The following is a 19,109-nucleotide window of genomic DNA, read 5'->3' as shown; positions in this document are numbered from 1 at the left end:
GAAGAAAAACCATCACTTAGAAATGCATAATCAAACTTCTCATGCCACTATTTGGGTGTTTGATTTAGGCCATACAAAAAGACTTTTAAGTCCTCCCGACACCACAAAATTATTTTCAAAATTAACTTGTTCATTTTGTGTAATTTTGTACATTAGAGATATATTAATTAAGTTGGAAATTACATTATAATTTTTCTTGAGATTGTGCAGTAAAAAATTAAGGGTTTAGAGGCGAGGGTGCAAAATTTGATTTGATATTGCAGTCGAACTAAGAATAACCAAAATGACATTGTTTTAATGAATTTATATCAAAATGTTTTATGTTCATATGTTTGACGATTCGAATACCCCATAAACTCAAATTCAAACTCAAGCTAGATAATACAAAATTTTTAGGTTCGAGTTTGAGCTCAAACTCGCTAAACTAAATTCGTTTCAAACTTATTTAAATCGAGTCAACTCGACTTAAATCCATTCTTAAGAAAATGAATTATAAGTATACGATATTCTCATATAAAATTTTATCAAATAACTATCTTACTACTCAATAGCGTAGCCATTTCTCTCTCTCTCTCTTCCTTTCTATAACACTAAGTCATTACAAAATAAATTATTTTTTTCCATCTAAAACTTGACAAACCAAATAATTCCTTAAACATCCTTGAGCACATTACATACTAATAGAATAGTTGACAAAAAACTCTACAAAAACACTTCCGACAACAAATCGACAAGACAAACATTTCTCTAAGTTGAAACAAGCAGGTAAAACTTTCAACAATGCAATGAGATCAATTTTGTTAATAAGGTTGCTTTGGCTATTATCACCCAACAATGCTTTGCCGATATATCAGTATATCACTAGATAATTAAACTTGTGAATTCCAAACCCCTGACCCAGATGATAAAATACTGACAACTTTCTCTTATTCAATATCATGACTTGATTGAAATGTATACTTATTCAGCTTTTGTGGAAGCAACATAAGATGAGGATATAATTTATACAATGGGAATATGAGATACTCAATTTCAGCGAGTGAGAGGCTTGTCAAAGTCCTTGACTTTACTATACTCCACCGGCAGTGGGATATTGAGCTCTGAACAAACCAACTCCATGATTCTTGCTGTTGTAGCACCATATGACATTTTATTCAATGACACTGCTATAGCAAATCTGTTTTTTATGTCACAGAAACCTGTTGATCCACCCATGCCTGAGTGCCCGAAACCGATAATTGATCCATCAGCAGCTTTATTCCTCTTAAACCCCAGTCCAAATTGCCCATTTGGCAAGGCCAAATGCTCATATTCACCCACACCCAGGAACGCCTCATGGATTCTAGGGTTATTAAAAATCTTGCCACAGATATTTATGGGCCTAGTGCTATCATCACCACTAGCATCTTTACCCCTAATATTTGTATTGTTCTCTGAAGCAGAAGGCACATCCTTGTTTTTCTTACCTTTTGGTTTTTTTGACTTCTCTTGTGAAGGAAATTTGGGGATGTGAGGGTGACTGCCAAGCGGTGGATTGGATAAAGAGGAATGTGGGGATGGAATCTCTCCCCCATCAGCTAGAGTTGCATAGTAGCGTGCGACTGCACGAGCTGAGCAATGTAAATTAGAAGAAGGAATGACAGCACGGCGAACGTACAAGATGTTGAAGAAAACTGGCAAGGAGGTGATGATCTCTGCAACTTTGTCAAGCTGGAACTCAGGGGGTAGAGCAGAATAATAAGATGTGTCCGAGTACTTTATGCGATCATATTCATCTATTGAAAGAGTTGCAAGTCGAGATTCCACACCTGAAGGATAGACATTGAAAGGCATCATAATGTCATTGATTACGGTAGACTACAAAATTTCTGTTCTTTTTATTAGAATATAATTTTGTACACATGTACCTGTAAGCTTTGTACGAAGTAACATGAGAAGATTAAGAAAGTGGAGTTTGACGAGTACCTGGTGGAATTCCAACATACAGCTCTCCTTCTATATTTAGGGGTCGAACGAATATTTCTTCAAGAATCTCCTGAAATTTCTTGCCAGATGCACGCTGTATTATTGAAATTTATCATTAGCATAGGGGACTACATAGAGAAGTTGAAAATATAGTCAAATTCTTTGATCACTCTGAAGGCCAGCAAAAAGATCTACTCACAATCAATCCAGCTGGCATACCTAGGATCACATGGCATCTTTACACATCAACATATAAATATAGGCAAAATATTTATCTATAGATTTCAGGGTTCATAAATCTTCTGATTGAAACCATAGTTGAAAGTTATATTCAATTGAAAGCAACAGAAGCAAGCTATAATACCTCAATTATTGCACCACACAGCCAACCGAAAGACATATAGTGATAGACCTGCTTTTGGCCTGGTTTACTTTCAGGTTCTAATGCAGCAATTTTACTCAAACAAACATCCCAGTCAGTATATTGAATGGGATTTTCCTGTCCAATCTCATCTAAAGCATTCTGCAAACCACTAGTATGGTTAAGCACATGATGGACCTGAAATCCAAAACCAAGTTATGTTCAGTTACCTTCATAAGAATGGCTAACCACAGGGCATGTTTAAAAAGGTCATAGGATAAGATTAAACCTTTATGAGATCTTTTCCATTTGATCTGAATTCAGGCCAAATGTCAGCAACATTATCCTCAAGCTTGAGTTTTCTGCAAGACAAAATGCCAAAATTTGTAAAATTGAAGAACAGCTAAACTAACATTGACAATTGAGATCACACACTGGTCTCTCATGTACCAAAGTATCCATTAATTTGAGAATCTTTATGGATCAATTTGCTGTTTGCAGATTTGTTCCCAGTACAAATCATTGACAAATTCACAGAATCTTTTTGGGATTCTATAGGGTATGATAGAATAGTTCGTGAACTAAAGCCATATGATTTCAAACCCGGATTATTTAATTATCTCAAAATACACCAAGTTTGATATAATGAAAGGAGCTCTGAAGTCTACACTATTATTACATCTTTCACTAACTAAAATGAATAATCTGAGTATTTACTATTTCGCTTTGTAAGTATGCATCGTTGGTCTCTCACATCTTTGAGCTTATTGGATTAAATATCAATGTTGATATCTAGCTTAAGCTTTTAGGTAGAGTGGTAACTTAACACAATATCATTGCCAAAGGTTGCAAAGTTTAAATCCCTACATTTCAACTAGATTAGAAAAAAAGAAAAAGAAAATCCATGTTCTATGAGAGAGAGTCTATTGGATAAATATCAATGTTAACAAGCCCCTCCCTACCTACTAGCTTAAGATTTTAGATAGAGGGGTATCTTGACACCTAAAATAAAGATTTTTGTTATTTTGCTCATGATGAATGACATGAAATGCACTAGAAACTTAAATTTTTTTTTTTTTTGAAAGTAATTTTTTTAGAGTTTCACAAACATGGCAAAAACTCGACCCCAAGTCATCTTCCTAAAAGTTTTAATGCTCCATCGGTTTTGCTAACCCCTGATTTTTTGTTTTGGAATCAAGGATTAGTTTGGATTTTTATACAAAAAATCCTAGAAACTTGAAATCTTGGGTAGCAATGTGTAAAACCAGTCAATAAAACTCAGGTTGAGGGACACTTCGGTAGCCAAATCTTATGATTTTACTTTTTTAATTCTAAATTTCTTAAATAAACAAAAGAAGTAGGTGTATCACAAGAAAACCAAAGGTTTGATGCTAGTTAGGACATTTACAAATGCATATCTCTATTGGTTAAGAAGTTCTCAAGTAATATATATGGCATAGTCATCTTTTCTTCATTTACTCAATTACAGGAAAGAACTCTACTTTTCTTTCAAGAAGAGAAATAGATTTATCTCCAGGCATCAATATTTTGGACTATGTCCAACTATATTACAATAATACCATGATCCTCAATAAAATATATTTTCTGTATTTCTGAAAAGAGACCAAGAAAAAAACTGAGGAAAATCACCAAAATTTAAAAAACGTCATGCGAGTAAATCTCTAACCATATCAACATTTAATTCTACCAGATCATATTGAACTAAGTGCTATGTATAACAAAGTCCTTTGACATGCAGTTTAAGTGGACCATCCAAAACATCAGAAAATCTTGCCTTGTTAAAAAAAAAAAAAAAAGAAACTTCTCTAATATGTATAGCCAGACCTCAACAACATAAATTAGAAACCTGATTATCTGTTGTATATTTGCAGGTAATAGATATTAATGGACATAAAATAACTAGCCAAATAGAATTTTAGCACAGTAAAGCATACAGATTTACAAACATAAAGCATAGTACCCATAAGAACATTAACATACCCTTTGTCAACAAGCCAGTGTAACAATCCTGCTGTAATGCCCTTTGTTACCGAAAGAACATTAAAAAGACTATCAGGCTGAACAGGACGAGGATCATATCTACCAAGCACTCCAGCAGCAGTATCTATAATCACCTTACCATCTTTGTATGCACAAACCTGAAGACATCATTAATGAAAATCTCATAAAAAATAAGAATAATTGTCGCTTCAATTCTTCCTTTTCATATTTTGGCATCCAAAAATAGAGAAATAAGCTCATTAATAATCCAACAAACTGTACATATTTTTCTTCAGTATTCACTATAAATGCCTATTCCTATTAAACTTTCTTATATCAAAATAGTATAAACATATTATTTATAGCATTCTCCACTTTAATCTTAGAGAGGTAGATTAAGGTTTTGTTCATGTCCACAACAAAAGTAAGTCTCTCAAGGTAACCCATGTTACCAACCACCTGGGAGTATAGTGATACGAACTTTACGAGAACCACACCTTAAAAACTAGTTATTAAAATGGGAGAATCCAAAACCATATAAACTGCACACTAGTTGCTCATACTTTCCAATGTGGGATCTAAATCTCATACCTTACATCTGGGATCTTAACATACCACCTATGTCACACGATTGCAACTGGGAAACGTGGTAATAGTTTTGATACCAAATGATACGAACCTTAGAAGAACCACACTTTAAAAATTAGCTATTGAGATGGGAGAGTCCAAGGTCATATAAACCCCACACTAGTTACTCATACTTTTCACTATGTGATACAAGTTCCACACCTTGCACTTAGGATCCTAACACATAGTTTTGTTTCCCTACTTTGTTTAGCAGCAATACAGGTGATTTTCAGGATTTAAAGATCTTGGAGATTAGCTCTACTAGCCATTCAGCAGACATCTCCACTTCCAGTATTTTGGATAAGTCACATAAATTTCAGACTAAATAAGTGTTATTATTTATAAAGCAATACAGGTAATCAGGTTTGTTATATGCAAAGTCCTGCATTTACATACAAATTTATTTCCAGCAACATATTAAATGTAACCATACCAAAAAAAAAGTCGCTCAACAACTTATATCATATCTATAACATTTGCAGATACTGGATCATCCAATGTTCTCCAGGGGATAGAGGCATTAATTAGTTATCATTGTTTATTGGTTGTATTTAATAATAATAATAATAATCATTATTATTATTATTATTATTATTTTTCATCTAATAACTGGTTACACTTTAAATAATTGAAAAAAATGAAGGCTTCTAAAAAAGTCAATGGGCTCAATCAACTTATTCTCCATTAACTGAGACTAATACAACACCCCAAGCATGGAAAACTAACAGCCCTAGAAGTAGAAGGGAAAGATATAGAAAGTAAACAAAAAAAATATTACAAGCTTTGAAAATGAAATAATTGGAAAGATATCATTCAGGTTATTAAGCTGTCATGCAAAAATTAAAAATTGATGCAGACCTGAATTCCAAGTATTTTGTCCTCATTCCCCAACTGAACTAAGAATTCCCTCAACTTGGCCTCCACTTCAGAATGGGTTGGAGAATCATAAATCCACTGGGGATTTGTTGCTGGTCCCTTGTTCATGTTTCTAAGCAGTTAAATTACATTGTAGTCAGATATATGACAGTAGCAAATGTAATGAAATGGCATATCAAGTTTAGAATGAACTGACCCTTCTAAAACAGATTCAGCAAATGGTCTCATAATATCCAGATATACAATGCGAACATTCATCATAGATGAAAGACCTGAACAATGTTAGACAGTAAGGTAAAAATGCAAAGTTGGTTAAAAAAATGTAAGCAATTGCGGCCTCTATACCATACCTCTAAGAAGAGTAAGGACTTTTGAAAACATCACAAAATCACCAGGGAAGGCATCAAACTGGAACCAAAGTGTTTAACCATGTTATAAAAATATAAACATTTATTTTTAATGAATGTCTCAGACAAACATATTGAAAAAGGGAGATGGTATGGCCTTACAGGATCAAAGCGTTTAATTTCTTTTTGGGTAAACTGCATCTTTTCCTGTATATGTTTCATGCTTTTTGCCTTTCCTTGAGTTATAGCTTCCCTGATTTTCTGTACACAAGGAGATTAGCTTCATTTAATGTACACAAGGAGAATCCCAGTTGAGAAGAGAACCTCAGAGTAGTGTAAACATACATGAGATTCATCTGCTGGCGTGGACACACGGAAGAATAGAGTTGTGATCTCCATAGCCTGCTCAGGCATGTCTAGACGCAGCTTAAGTCCCATTTCTGCCATGGCAGACAAAAGAGCTACATGGTCTCCCTATGAAAAAGACAAAAATATTGATTTCTTAGTTTGCAAAGAGAAATAGTTTGAAGATATGTCTAAAGCAGAAAGACAACCTTTAACAAAGGTTAATCAATTCAAACTCTTAAGGACTCAGATTTAAAATTCTGATAAAAAATAAAATTTAAAAAAAGTCATATACAAATCCGACTCACAAAGTTGATGAAAAATATTGAAAAAAAGATATTCTCCCCCATCAAATCAAGCTAGTAGCACTATGATAAATATCTAACAAGCTAAGTACATAAACTAATGAAGGTCTAGCCTCAGGCATTTAATGAAAATAATGAATGTTGAGAGAAAGTAAAAGATTATTGCTAAGAAGAAACAAACAAGAGTCTTTCATGCAAGAGCAATTAACTTATAGACACTCACACAATCAATATATTGTGTCATCAGATAATTTTTCAAATTTGTACAAGTTCTTTATAATATTATTTTTATGATGAAAAAAATAACAAAAAATTTGACCCAAACAGCCAAACCTCTGCACAAGCCAACAAAAATTTTGCATGTGCTTGTTTCACAGAGTTTGATAGTTTCTTTGTGAGCCCAAAATCAAGCAAAATTGGACGGTGGGGAGCCTCCTTGCTAACAAGGAAATTTCCTGCATTAAAACACCCAGGAAAGCATTGAAGTAGGTCAGAGGAACTGACTGTAGAACAAGTGGTATATTAGTAATCAGAAAAAACCAATTTTCATTGTAGTGCTAATATTAGAATTCATTCTGAAAGTGAAAAATACTGTTTAAGACATAAAGGATAAATAAAAGAAATCACATGAGAACAAATACCAGGATGAGGATCACCATTGAAAAATCCATCAACAAAAATTTGGTGGGCATATGCACGTGTAATTTCTTCCACAATTTTCCGCTTGTCAACACCAGAAGCTTCCAGAGATTCAGAGTCATTTAAACGTATCCCATCCATATACTCCAGCATGAGGACAGATTCAGTTGACTGAGAATTTAAAAAGAAAAAAAAAATGAATATTAAGCATTTGAAAATGAAAAGGAAAGGCAGTGTTATCTATTCTAAGAAAGTCAACTTCCAAAGTAAACCGTAGATCAAAGTATCGCATAGATACCAGTTAGGTCAACCACCAATCCAAACTAAAAGCACAAAAGAAAAAAACTCCCTCCTTTCCATTACATAACTACCATGCTACATGTTACATAATAGTTACAACAGAATGATGTGCCTATTTGTTAAAAGAATATGCCTGAAATATAACAGTTTTATATTTAGTGATAAAACTTGAAATTATTTTCTTTGGGACAAAAGTTTTCTGCTTCATTAGATATTCTCTAAAATTTTTGTCATAACTTATGATAACAAAAGCATAAACAAATATTCCAGACTTTTCACTCTACAAATTTAAACATAACAGTGAGTCACCTAAACCCCAAAATGCAGACCCAGCACTTTAAATTTGAATCAGTAGAGAAATTCATGCCTGAATAACTTCGGGAACAAGAACATCCACTGTATTGGCAGACTTGTTATCTTCGCATCTGTTTTTGCAGCAAAGATTGGCATACACAGTTCTAGTATTTTCTACAAACACAAAACAAGCATCAATAAGAAAAATAAGTGAGCATGAACAAGAAAATTAATCCATACATTGTAAATGCAAGGACATTCCCTAATTATCTTATCAAAACTCATGCACGTATCACATATTGCAGGAACAAAAAACAGCCACTTTTTGTTGAAAAAAGAAAAATAGAAAAAAAATCCTCTGCCCATTCAAGGGAAAAATAAGCATACCCTCTTCAAGTTTGAAGTCAAGTTCTTTTGGAGCTTCTCTGCACCAATCGTCTAAAACAGGATTGAAGTTATATACAGGGTCTGCCCAAGCTATCCAGTCGACAATGTATTTTACATCCTTCAGGTCCTATAAAATTGAGCCATACCTAAAAACCATTTAATCACTGCAACTTTTACTTAGCATCAAAATTTTATAAACAAAAGCATATAAAACCTCCAAGATAATTGTCTTGATGCCCGGATGTTGAACTTTGACAACAACATCCCGCCCATCAATCAGCTTGGCACGGTGGACTTGTGCAATCTGCATAGCGTAAAACATAAAAATCCCATAATGCAGTGACTGATTCAATAGCTAATACGACCAATTATAGTAGGAGGATCTTACTGATGCTGTTGCCAAAGGAGTTCTGACAAAATCCATGAAGACATCGTCGATGGATTTACCAAACTCTTTCTCTATGGTCTGACGAACCTGTGTAAACAACACTGACCACATTTAAACATTCCAAAAATGTAGGAATATGCACATACCCTACGGGAGTCTTGGCAGCGGCCACATGAGGCCTCCAAGGCCACCGTCCACCCAATTTTCCTCTTTTCATTTTAATTTTAACCTTCTTAAAACCCGATAAATTTGATGATTCTGGTTGGAAAAGGAAAATGATGTCGTTTGATATGGGGTGAATGGTGGCCATAGCTGATAAATTTTGATAATATTTTGGTGGAATTTGGTTGGATCATGGAATGAAACCCTTTGAGGTTTTGGCAAAGCCCTATGTTTTTTGGACAACAACAGTTTATTCGTCAAAGGCCAAAAGAGTAATTTTCTCACGCAGGGATGATGCAAACTCAACTATCTACTCACTAATTATTAAAAATTTAAACAAAGTTTTAAAGTTTGACAATAACAATAAAATTTAACAGTTAGGTGGGTATTTAAATTTTTAATAGTTAGCATATAAGAAGATAGATTTGCATCAAACCTCGGGTGGGAATTAGTCATTTGGCCTTCATTAAATTGCAGGGACAAATATAGTATATAAGTTGAATATAAGTAATACTATGTATATACATTTTTAGTCTATAATTTGTATATAAAGATGATATATCATCATATAATTGAGTATTACTTTATGTTTAATTCAAAATTATCTAATCATAGAATGACATATCGTTTGTCTCTATAAATTGTGTATAAAAAATATATACGCATAAACAAACTCAAATATTCACTTATTAATTATTAAAAATTTAAATAAAGTTTTAAAAATTAAATCAAATAATAAACTATTTTAAAGCTTGATTTTGGATAAACTAATTAAACTAATCGATTGATTATATCAAATTTTCAATTTTATTTAAGAAATAGACAACTTATAAGATATAATAATAAAATATATTTATTTTAGTTTACAAATTTATAAATCAAAAATATATAAATTTATAGTAGAGTCCACTTATTAGTTTACAAAATAAAAGTTATAGAATATACATAAAATATGCTTTCAGATTACATAAAATTATAATTTTTTAATAATTAAAGCAACAAAGTACTAGGTTTTAACTTTTGATTTCATTTTTAAGTCAATATGTGACCAAAAATATATTATCTCATGATTAAAATAAAAAATAGATACATGGCTAAATATTTGCTAAATGCCTTCAAATCTGATTGATTGGATAGGAGTCGTTGGGTCACCAAAATCATAAAAGCAAACAACAACAAGAGGGGCTAGGCAGGTCGAATCGGCAAAGGGTTTTAGCCATTGAATATGGAGCCTTATCAACAATGCCACCAACCCTTCCGCAAGAAGGGCACATGGTGAGTGTCCCCGCTGACGATTGCACTAGTTTCAAAACTATTTAAACTATCCGTTTATGATTCGATTAATTTGATCCAGTTCTGTAAACCATAAATTCAAGTATTCACTTATCTGTTAAATTTCATTGTTACTGTTAAAAATAAAATCATCATTTGAAATTTTATTTAAATTCATATTTTAAATTACTCTCAAATTTAAAAATTTTTATTTAAAAATTCACTGTTACTCTCAAGTTCTATAAACCTCATATTTTCTAGGTTAAAAAACTAACTCTTCCCCTCCCCAAATTTAGGTTGTAAACTCTCATCTTTTTTTCATAAACAGTCACCCCCTTAGAGTTCTAAAGTTTAATCCTTATTCAACTTGGGTTTCCAAATCTTCATCTCTGGTGACTAACCTCCATCACTAATTGTCGACTCTTTCCGTCCCACCTTTCTGGTCGACTGGTCTTCCCTCTTCGACTGTCTTTGTTGAAGGGTCTTCGTTTGAGATGAAGAAGATTTCATCTTCCTCCTTGACGAAAACAGTTTGATAGCAAAGAATGGTGACCAGGAGGGAGAGGGAAGCGAGGTGGAAGAGATTTGACTGTTGTCTCCTAGAAATCGTCATCGGAGAGAAGGGGAAAGAAAACTGGATTCAACTGTAACTTTCTAAAATGTTAGGGGGCAACGTATATTGAAAAAATTTTCAACCTTGGACTTGGAGGGAGGGAGTGGGTTTTTAAACATAGAAAATATGAGTTTAGGGGGTAAAAATAAAAAATTAAAAACTTAGGGGTAATAAAAAATATAAGTTTAAATAAAATTTCTAAATGATAATTTTACCTTTGATAATAACAATGAAATTTAACAGTTTGGTGCATGAGAAGTTAGGTTTGCATCAAACCTTGGGTGGGAAATAGTCATTTGGCCTTCATTAAATTGCAGGGACAAATATAGTATACTATGTATACAAATTTTTAGTCTACAATTTGTGTATAAAAATGATCTTTAATTCAAAATCACCTAATCATAGGATGATATATTATTTGTGTGTATAAATTGTGTATAAAAAATATATATGCATAATTTTATTGTGAATGTAATTATCTCATTTTTTTAATCTTTAATTAAAAATTTCAAACAAGACCCCCATACACATGTCAGGTGGGTCGGACATACACACGGCATGGTTAGACTTTTTTTTTTCCCACTGTTCATAAATATGTTGAATGTGCTAAGCTTACAGGCCATATGAACCATGTTAGGGGTTTTGGGGTATGGTTTGTGGACCGATTTGACACATTTTGTTAAAAAAATAAATTATTAAAATTATTAAAAACATAAAATATGACAGATCAGTTTGCAAAAACACACAGACTGATATGCTATAAGACCACAAAGACATAACCTAAGAGCTTTGGCATGACATGATACAACTCATAGGTACAATTGGCTGCATCAAATTTACTCTAATTTAGCCTACTATCATGTTTGCACCTACGTAACATTTATGTCATATTTACAAACATATAATATTATTTTTTTAATAATAATAAATAAAAAATAATATAACATTTAGATTTTTTCAATTATCAATAGAAATATATCTTCTTATAATGAATATTTATCTAGGATGATGGTGATATTTCTTATTAGATTTAATGTTTTCAAATTAACATTAAAATAATATAATTGATATTCAAATTAGCACTATTATAAGTACATATAGACTTGTTTTCTTAAAAACATACTTCATGGAATTTTACATAATATGGTTATAAATTGTCAAATCATTATTTTTCACCCAAAGTTTGATGAAATGACATATTTATACATATTAAATTTGAAAAAACTAATTTTCTATCCACCTATTAAATTTTTTAACAAATCTTGTTAATTTTTTTAATAAAATTTCTGAAAGAAGGAAAAGCCCTCATGCTAAAAAACATTTTATTTCCAAAATTTTATTAAATAATTTTATACTTAATTTATATCAAATTTAATTAAAAATAATAAAAAATTATTGATACACATATAGATAAGATGTTAACAGTATATAATCATATGTTCAAGGTCAATTGTAATTTTTAAATTATAAGAGGTGTAAAAGATTTTTAAGTGGGTTTTTGAACATTTTAAATTTTTAATATATCTCTTAATAGTTTCAAAATTGACAATTATACCCTTTAAAATACACAATAAATAAGAAATATAAATGTCATATTACAAAATATTGAAATCATATTATATTTTCAAAATATATGTGAAGTGAATATAATAATTTTTTAAATAAAATAAGAAAAATATATATTACCCCTTAATAAGTATTTAAAAAATAAAATTAACACATTACAGGAGACTTTTTATTATAATACTTATAAAAATGAGATAAATATCTTTTTCACTGATAAGTTTACTTTAACAAATGAGTAAAAAATTGAGTTCTTTAAACTTAATAGGTGATAATTTGTCATTTATTGGAAATAGTCATTTGCCCATTAAGAATTATACTAATTATATATTGGAGCCAATTAATTTATTATAAATTTATAGTATTTTAAATAAAAAAGATAAAATGACAGATAAAAATAAAAAAATTTCTTTAATAGCACAAAGTCTTAACCTTAAATTAAAAAGAGCTAAATTTTCAAAGATTTTGAAAACTTAATAGCACTTTTAAAAAATACTTAAAAAAAACTAAAATCTATAAAATATTTTCCATAGATTTAGTGCTATTAATCCTTTCAAGAGTTCTCCATACAATAGTTGGATTGCAAGGTATGGGGTGTAATCTAATTTAGTAATACTTTATGTATTAATGTATGAGTATTAATAGAGTAATATATTATTATGTAATTTAATAATTTTAAATAATAATTAGATTATTTAATCACATAATCATACATTATTTGTTAATATTTTTAGATTAATACTTTTATATTTGATTCTAACAAAAATAACTATAGTTAATTTAGAGTTTTGAAGGTAAAAGGTTCAAAGTAGAGTTGAACCTTTTGAACCTTTTAATTTAATTTCAAAAGTCAGTTTAACTTGATTCAACTCAATTTCAATTATTTCAGTTTGAATTCAAGTTCAGTTTAAGTCGAAAGGGTTGAATCATTTTTAAAATTGAATCAAACCGAATTAGAGATAATTCAATTTGGTTTGATTTGTGAGCCAAAGAATAGTTCAATTCAGTTTAAACTTAACTCTTGACTTAATTCAAATTATGTCAAAATGATTTTGTTTTGTCCATTATCAGGTAAAACGATATTGTTTTATCGATAAGTTATGAACTCGAACTACAAATCTAAACAAAGAATCTAAATCATAGATTTGAACTATAAACTTGAGTTAAATTTGAATCGAATATTTTTTTTAAGTAAAATTACTTTTATTTATATCAAACTTAAGTTGAAGAGTGTGTGCACGTGATCAATATAAAAAAAATAATATATCCAATCTAATAAAATCTATAATTACTAAGTGCGTAAACAAACAGTTAGATTTCCATAGTATTGTAACACACAAAGTTGACAGGTAGAAGAAGAATCACCTCAAGTAATGGGCGAGGAGGAAGCGAGTCCTGAAGCATTTTGAGCTGAGAAATGTACTCCGCTGGAAGCACATCAGCACGTGCTGATAAGTACTGTCCAATTTTCACCCATAGGCCGCTCAACTCTACCATCAAATTCACAACCCTCCGAGCATTTCGCTTATGAGCCTTCTCCCATAATTCAGCTCTTTCAGACTTTTTGGTCCATTTCTCTTTCACCTGAACACCCTTTAATAAAAATTAACACCATATTATAAGTCAGTCAAATTTCCATCCACTTGGCATCAAGACAATAAGCAGTAACGAACGAACTTTACCTTGTAGTCCAGGAAAATCTTCAAGGCCATCCTGAGTACTTTCATGCGTCTTCTGTAAATGTTTCCCCATGCCATCTGAAATAATAACAATTACATACCCATTCAGCCTTAAGAAAATTTACTTCAATGCATTTGTATGAATATAACAAACACGCCCTTCAACACTACAAAGGAAATTACCTGAAGGTCTGATGTTATGTGACTCGTTTTACAACAGGAGAACTTCTATTGACTTGGTTTGTTCAGTGCTCATCACCTGACCTCTATTATAATGTCATTAACAACCGGCTTCATTGCATTAAGAAAAACTGAGGGCCAATAGTCAGTAAACACATCAACAATTACTTTTTACAGAAAATAAGTCAATTGATGAGCATATGTAGCGTGGAATGAAGGGGAGAGAATAAGGGTGTTTAATTAATTGGAAGGAGCGGCTTAAAGCTTCAGGCACACACTATAAGTGCATATTTCATCCATAAATATTTAGGATTCAAGCGTTTTTTTTCCAAGGTTTGCAAGAAAAATCCAATGCATAAAGCCAACAAGAATTAACCCCAAACATGCATAAAACAAGGCCAAGATTCATGAAATCCGAGAGAAGAAAGTGACGTCCCTACTCACCTAAAATTTGCTCCAACAAAGTTGGTGACAGGTTGGTTCTTCAACATTTTGGTTGTCAGAGAAAGTTCCCTACCTGTCAAATTTCTTCCCTTCAGCTGTCAGAAGGTTGCTTTTGACTTGCTATTTTAATGGGGAAGGAAAAGTGGCGGAATCCACCTTTAAACCTGGTGGAAGGTTGCTTAAATATGCAATACATCCCACCTCATTTAGGGTTTTATTCTTGTTTTTTGTTTTTTTATTTTTTATTTTTTGTCAATACATATTTGGGTGGCCAAATCCAAGCCCCCTTTTATTTTTGACCCAATCAGAATTTTATTTTTTATTTTGACCTAGTCAAAAATGAAAATTTCAGAAAATGACACTAGTGCCTCTATAATATAACTAAGGATATTACAAATTCTAATGTATTTATTATGCGTTCTTTAGAAAAGAAAAGACGAAGCAAAGACTCATTCTTTACATTTATTCACAAATCAATATTATTACTTCTGTATGCAATCAAACAAATTTTATTTGTACTATATATTAAATCAACAACCTTTAATGGAAAAACATGAGTTTTTAAAACATGTTTTGATACCACATGTAAGTCATAATTACATTTATTATAAAGAAACAATTAAACATTAAACTATCGTATGGATGTAAATCACAATTTCATTGATGAAGATAAGTTAACCATCAAATCATTATACTTGTAAATCTTAAACTTCATGTTTCTTCACATAGTTTGAAAATAGATAAATATATCTTGATCTATTGTATTTTCAAATGTATAAAACATAAAGAGAATTCATGAAGAATTCAGAAGATATTGATTTCTCTCACTTGACTCATTTATTTAATGATGGATAAAAATAACTTAATTTTTTCTATTTGTAAGTTGTTGCAATTGATGTGTTGTAGTGTTAGTATGGTGTTAACGGTAGAGAAGGGATCAACTTCTATTTATAAAGTAAATAATGACTTTTCATCAAAAATCACATACTTATAATCAGTTACATCTTGCATTAGTCTGACCAATGTGGTTGAATGATCATACTTAGAATTGTATGTACATTTTTTTAATCTCCAAATAATATATGAATAATTATATTGAGCTATCAAATCACTTAAGAAAAGGAATTATAAATATAGGATATTCTCATATAAAATTTTATCAAATAACTATCCCACCACTCAATAGCGTAACCATTTCTCTCTCTCTCTCTCTTCCTTTTTATAACAGTAGGTCATTACAAAATAAAATATTTTTTTCCATGTCATTGACCTTGAGCAGAGTCTTCATTCTCTTAGCCCAATGTGTGCAGTGTTTCCCAGAGTAAGTTGGTGTAACAAGCATTGATAATTCGAACAAGTGGTGTGTTGAAAAATTGTCAATGATTAAGGCCTTAAAAGAACTTTTGATGCTGGGGGGTGTGCTTACCAAATTCATATTATTGTTGTCTGGATTCATAGTCGGTAAATGGGCCTTCAACTACAAGTGATATAGTTATCTACGATGATTTGTTTGAGATAAATTAAATTCCTGGATTTTCATCTACATTTACCTGTGCAAAACTCAAATTAAGTCTCACTTCTTAACAAATATAAATAAGGAAAATAAAAGCCTGAAAAAAGCCAAAAGAAGAAAACTAAGTGGTAATTATGGGTAGAATCGTGCTTTTAATTAAAGTGCTTTTAGAAAAGCTAAAAAGAAGAAGAAAGTTGAGAAGATAGATGAATAATAAAATGAGCCAAAAAAACTGACTTGGACTTTTGAGAATGAAGACTCTGCACACATATTGAGCTTTGTACGAAGTAACATATGAATATTAAACTCATTCATTTAAAAATTATTAAAATGTTTTAGAACATAATATAACATATAAATGTAGAATAAATATGTAATATATATTCAACATAAATATAAAGGAAATAACAAAATAAATATAAAAAAAATTGTATATCTAATTATTTATCAAAAAAGTTTATCAAATATAGCTTTATATATATATATAATACGATTTACAATCATCCATTGACTTTGAGATAATTGAGTCTTGAACATGTCCGAACAATGCCTGTGTGAGAATCAATCACACAGGCAATGGTTTCTGCTATTGCTATATTTGCACTTAGGGGATTTTCGTTTAATATAATATATATATTATGTTTTTCAATTAGACGTTATTTTCAAAACCACTCAAAGTTTTGGTGAAATAATTGATTTTGATGTGATGGCATAAAATTCAAATTGGAAAATAAAATATGCTTTATGACTTGTAATGAGAAACGTTAAAATGAAAACAAGAAAAAAGATACCTATGAATTATGGTGACAGATATGTTATAATAAAGAGTATGGCCCATCATAACTATTAAATATTCCTTTTTCTCTAAAACTTTCTACAACTAAAACAAAATTCTTTTTAAGCATAGAAAAGAAATCCACAAATTCATTATTAATTGAATACTAAACGATTAAATAATATTTTTAATTTAATCCTATAAGTTATATCAAATTAAGTAATTTTACTGTTAACGTTATTATGGTCAAATAATTGTTACGTATCCAAGTAGCTTTCCAGCTAATCAAAACAGTTGATGCAGTGGGAATGCATTTAAATGCCTCTCGTCTTATACAATCAGCCTTTTAAAATTTAAAATATTGATTTATGGTGATAGATATGTTATAATAAAGAGAGACTGTGAGAAAAATTAATTGATCTTTCTAGTTTGAACATAATTTTGATTCACGACTTTACTGTTTAGCCGCAATTATAAAATAATTATTACCTATCCAAGTAGCTTTCCAGCTAATCAAATCAGTTGATGCAGTGGGAATGCATTTTGTACAAATGAAATTCATTCATAAAAGTAACTTCTCATGAATGATATAATTGGCTCTTTATTGAATAGATGAAAAGACTTATTTCCACATTAAACACTTCCCCGTTAAATTTTAAAAATTTAAATATTTATCAATTTATTAAATTTTATTATTATTATTAGAAGTAAAAATATTATTTAGAAATTTTATTTAAAAAATTTATCACATTTTTTTATTTTAAAATTTAAAATTACTTCTAATTTAGTTTTAAAAAATTATTTTTTCATCTCAATCACCTAGGGTTTTCATTTTTAGGGTTAACAATCAACCTTTTAAAATTTAAAATATTGATTTATACGTCAAAAAATTAATTATTTTTTTTGAAGACTATTCTTTTCAGCAATTCATTTCAATACATTGTCAACCCCACCACTAACATCTCATTTTCTTTTCCGGTGATTTCCCAATGTGTTGCTTATATAAATCCATCTTTTCTAGTGACAATTCATTTCAATACATTGTCAACCCCACCACTAGAATTGTTGCCTATATAAATCCATCTTGTCTATTTGAAATTTGATGAAATTCCATAAAAACCCCTTTATCATGGGCTACACAGTTTGTGGTTCCTAAATCTATAGTCCATGTAGAATGAGACTCAATTAATTGTATAGTACTGGAAACTAACGTTTCATCACTTAAAGTAGAATAAGACCATATCTTTTTTGGCTCTGTGCATTCATAAGTGAAATAACCCTTATTGCTATAATTGTGACATGTCATCTTGGTTTTGTCTCTTCTTCGAACATGTTTATCACTCTATATTGTTTTAATTGCTTGTTCTTGTACTTTGAGCCTTATACAACCTCCTTCATTTTCTTAGAATTGTACCACTTACGTTTAAAGCCATAAATAACTCTTGGAACTCGACTCTGCAACGTATGTATGAGTACCTAGTCTAACTACCTCAAGGCACTTGTTCTTTAGCTCAATACGATGAGAAATATCAACAAAGTCTTTATATTCTTATTATGGGTCATATGCGCCTTCATATGTTTCCAACTATCAGAAAAATATCGTATTCCTACATGAATCAGTTGTTCATCTATCAAGTTATGTCTAGTGGACATTGACTTTGTAATCATATTTGACATGTCCCTCAAACATGGTTTTATCGAATTATTGAAGACCTTCTTATATATGTCAAATTTAACAATCAACTACTTTAGTTTGGGGATTGCAATTTCTCCAAACTTTTCTTTCAAAACCATTCTTATTACGTGTGCAGTTGGGTATTACTAGTACTAGTATGCTAGATTGTCATTTGTAGAACTAGTCGAGATACCACACGCAATGAAATCTTTTTTCTTACATGTGTGATTTATGTCTACATCATGTTTGTGTAAGACACTAATCGGGTTTTTACCCCTTAGTCAGCTATAGCTCTTTCATAACTCAAAATCCAATTAAAATAATCAGATTTACTGTACAAATCTGTGTATTGGCTAATGCATAAATCAACATCCAAATCAGTATAATAGTCCAAGAGT

The 19,109-nt window shown here is 30.7% G+C and overlaps 1 protein-coding gene across 2 annotated transcripts; it reads right to left on the bottom strand.

Moving 5' to 3' along the window:
* Nucleotides 1-902: 902 nt before the first annotated feature.
* LOC123226975 (probable protein kinase UbiB) lies at nucleotides 903-14,202 on the bottom strand. Of its 2 annotated transcripts, XM_044651569.1 has the most exons (18): nucleotides 14,128-14,202; nucleotides 13,811-14,038; nucleotides 8,836-8,922; nucleotides 8,662-8,751; nucleotides 8,448-8,574; nucleotides 8,134-8,234; nucleotides 7,469-7,637; nucleotides 7,161-7,282; nucleotides 6,523-6,651; nucleotides 6,340-6,438; nucleotides 6,181-6,238; nucleotides 6,027-6,102; nucleotides 5,813-5,942; nucleotides 4,328-4,485; nucleotides 2,616-2,688; nucleotides 2,330-2,524; nucleotides 1,966-2,059; nucleotides 903-1,808 (listed from the first exon to the last, which is right to left on the bottom strand). In XM_044651569.1, the coding sequence occupies exons 1-18, from the start codon at nucleotides 14,200-14,202 to the stop codon at nucleotides 1,033-1,035; spliced, it is 2,787 nt and encodes a 928-aa protein (XP_044507504.1). In that variant the 3' UTR covers nucleotides 903-1,032. The 2 variants fall into 2 exon arrangements, with proteins under 2 accessions (XP_044507504.1, XP_044507502.1); XM_044651567.1 differs by lacking the exons at nucleotides 13,811-14,038; nucleotides 14,128-14,202 and having other exon boundaries at nucleotides 7,484-7,637; nucleotides 8,836-9,197.
* Between the last annotated feature and the right edge of the window lie 4,907 nt (nucleotides 14,203-19,109).

This window comes from Mangifera indica, chromosome 10 (genome assembly GCF_011075055.1).
Source record: "Mangifera indica cultivar Alphonso chromosome 10, CATAS_Mindica_2.1, whole genome shotgun sequence".
Classification (NCBI taxonomy): domain Eukaryota; kingdom Viridiplantae; phylum Streptophyta; class Magnoliopsida; order Sapindales; family Anacardiaceae; genus Mangifera; species Mangifera indica.
The sequence above is the reverse complement of the archived record's forward strand: the minus strand, read 5'-3'. Positions and strand labels throughout refer to the sequence as shown.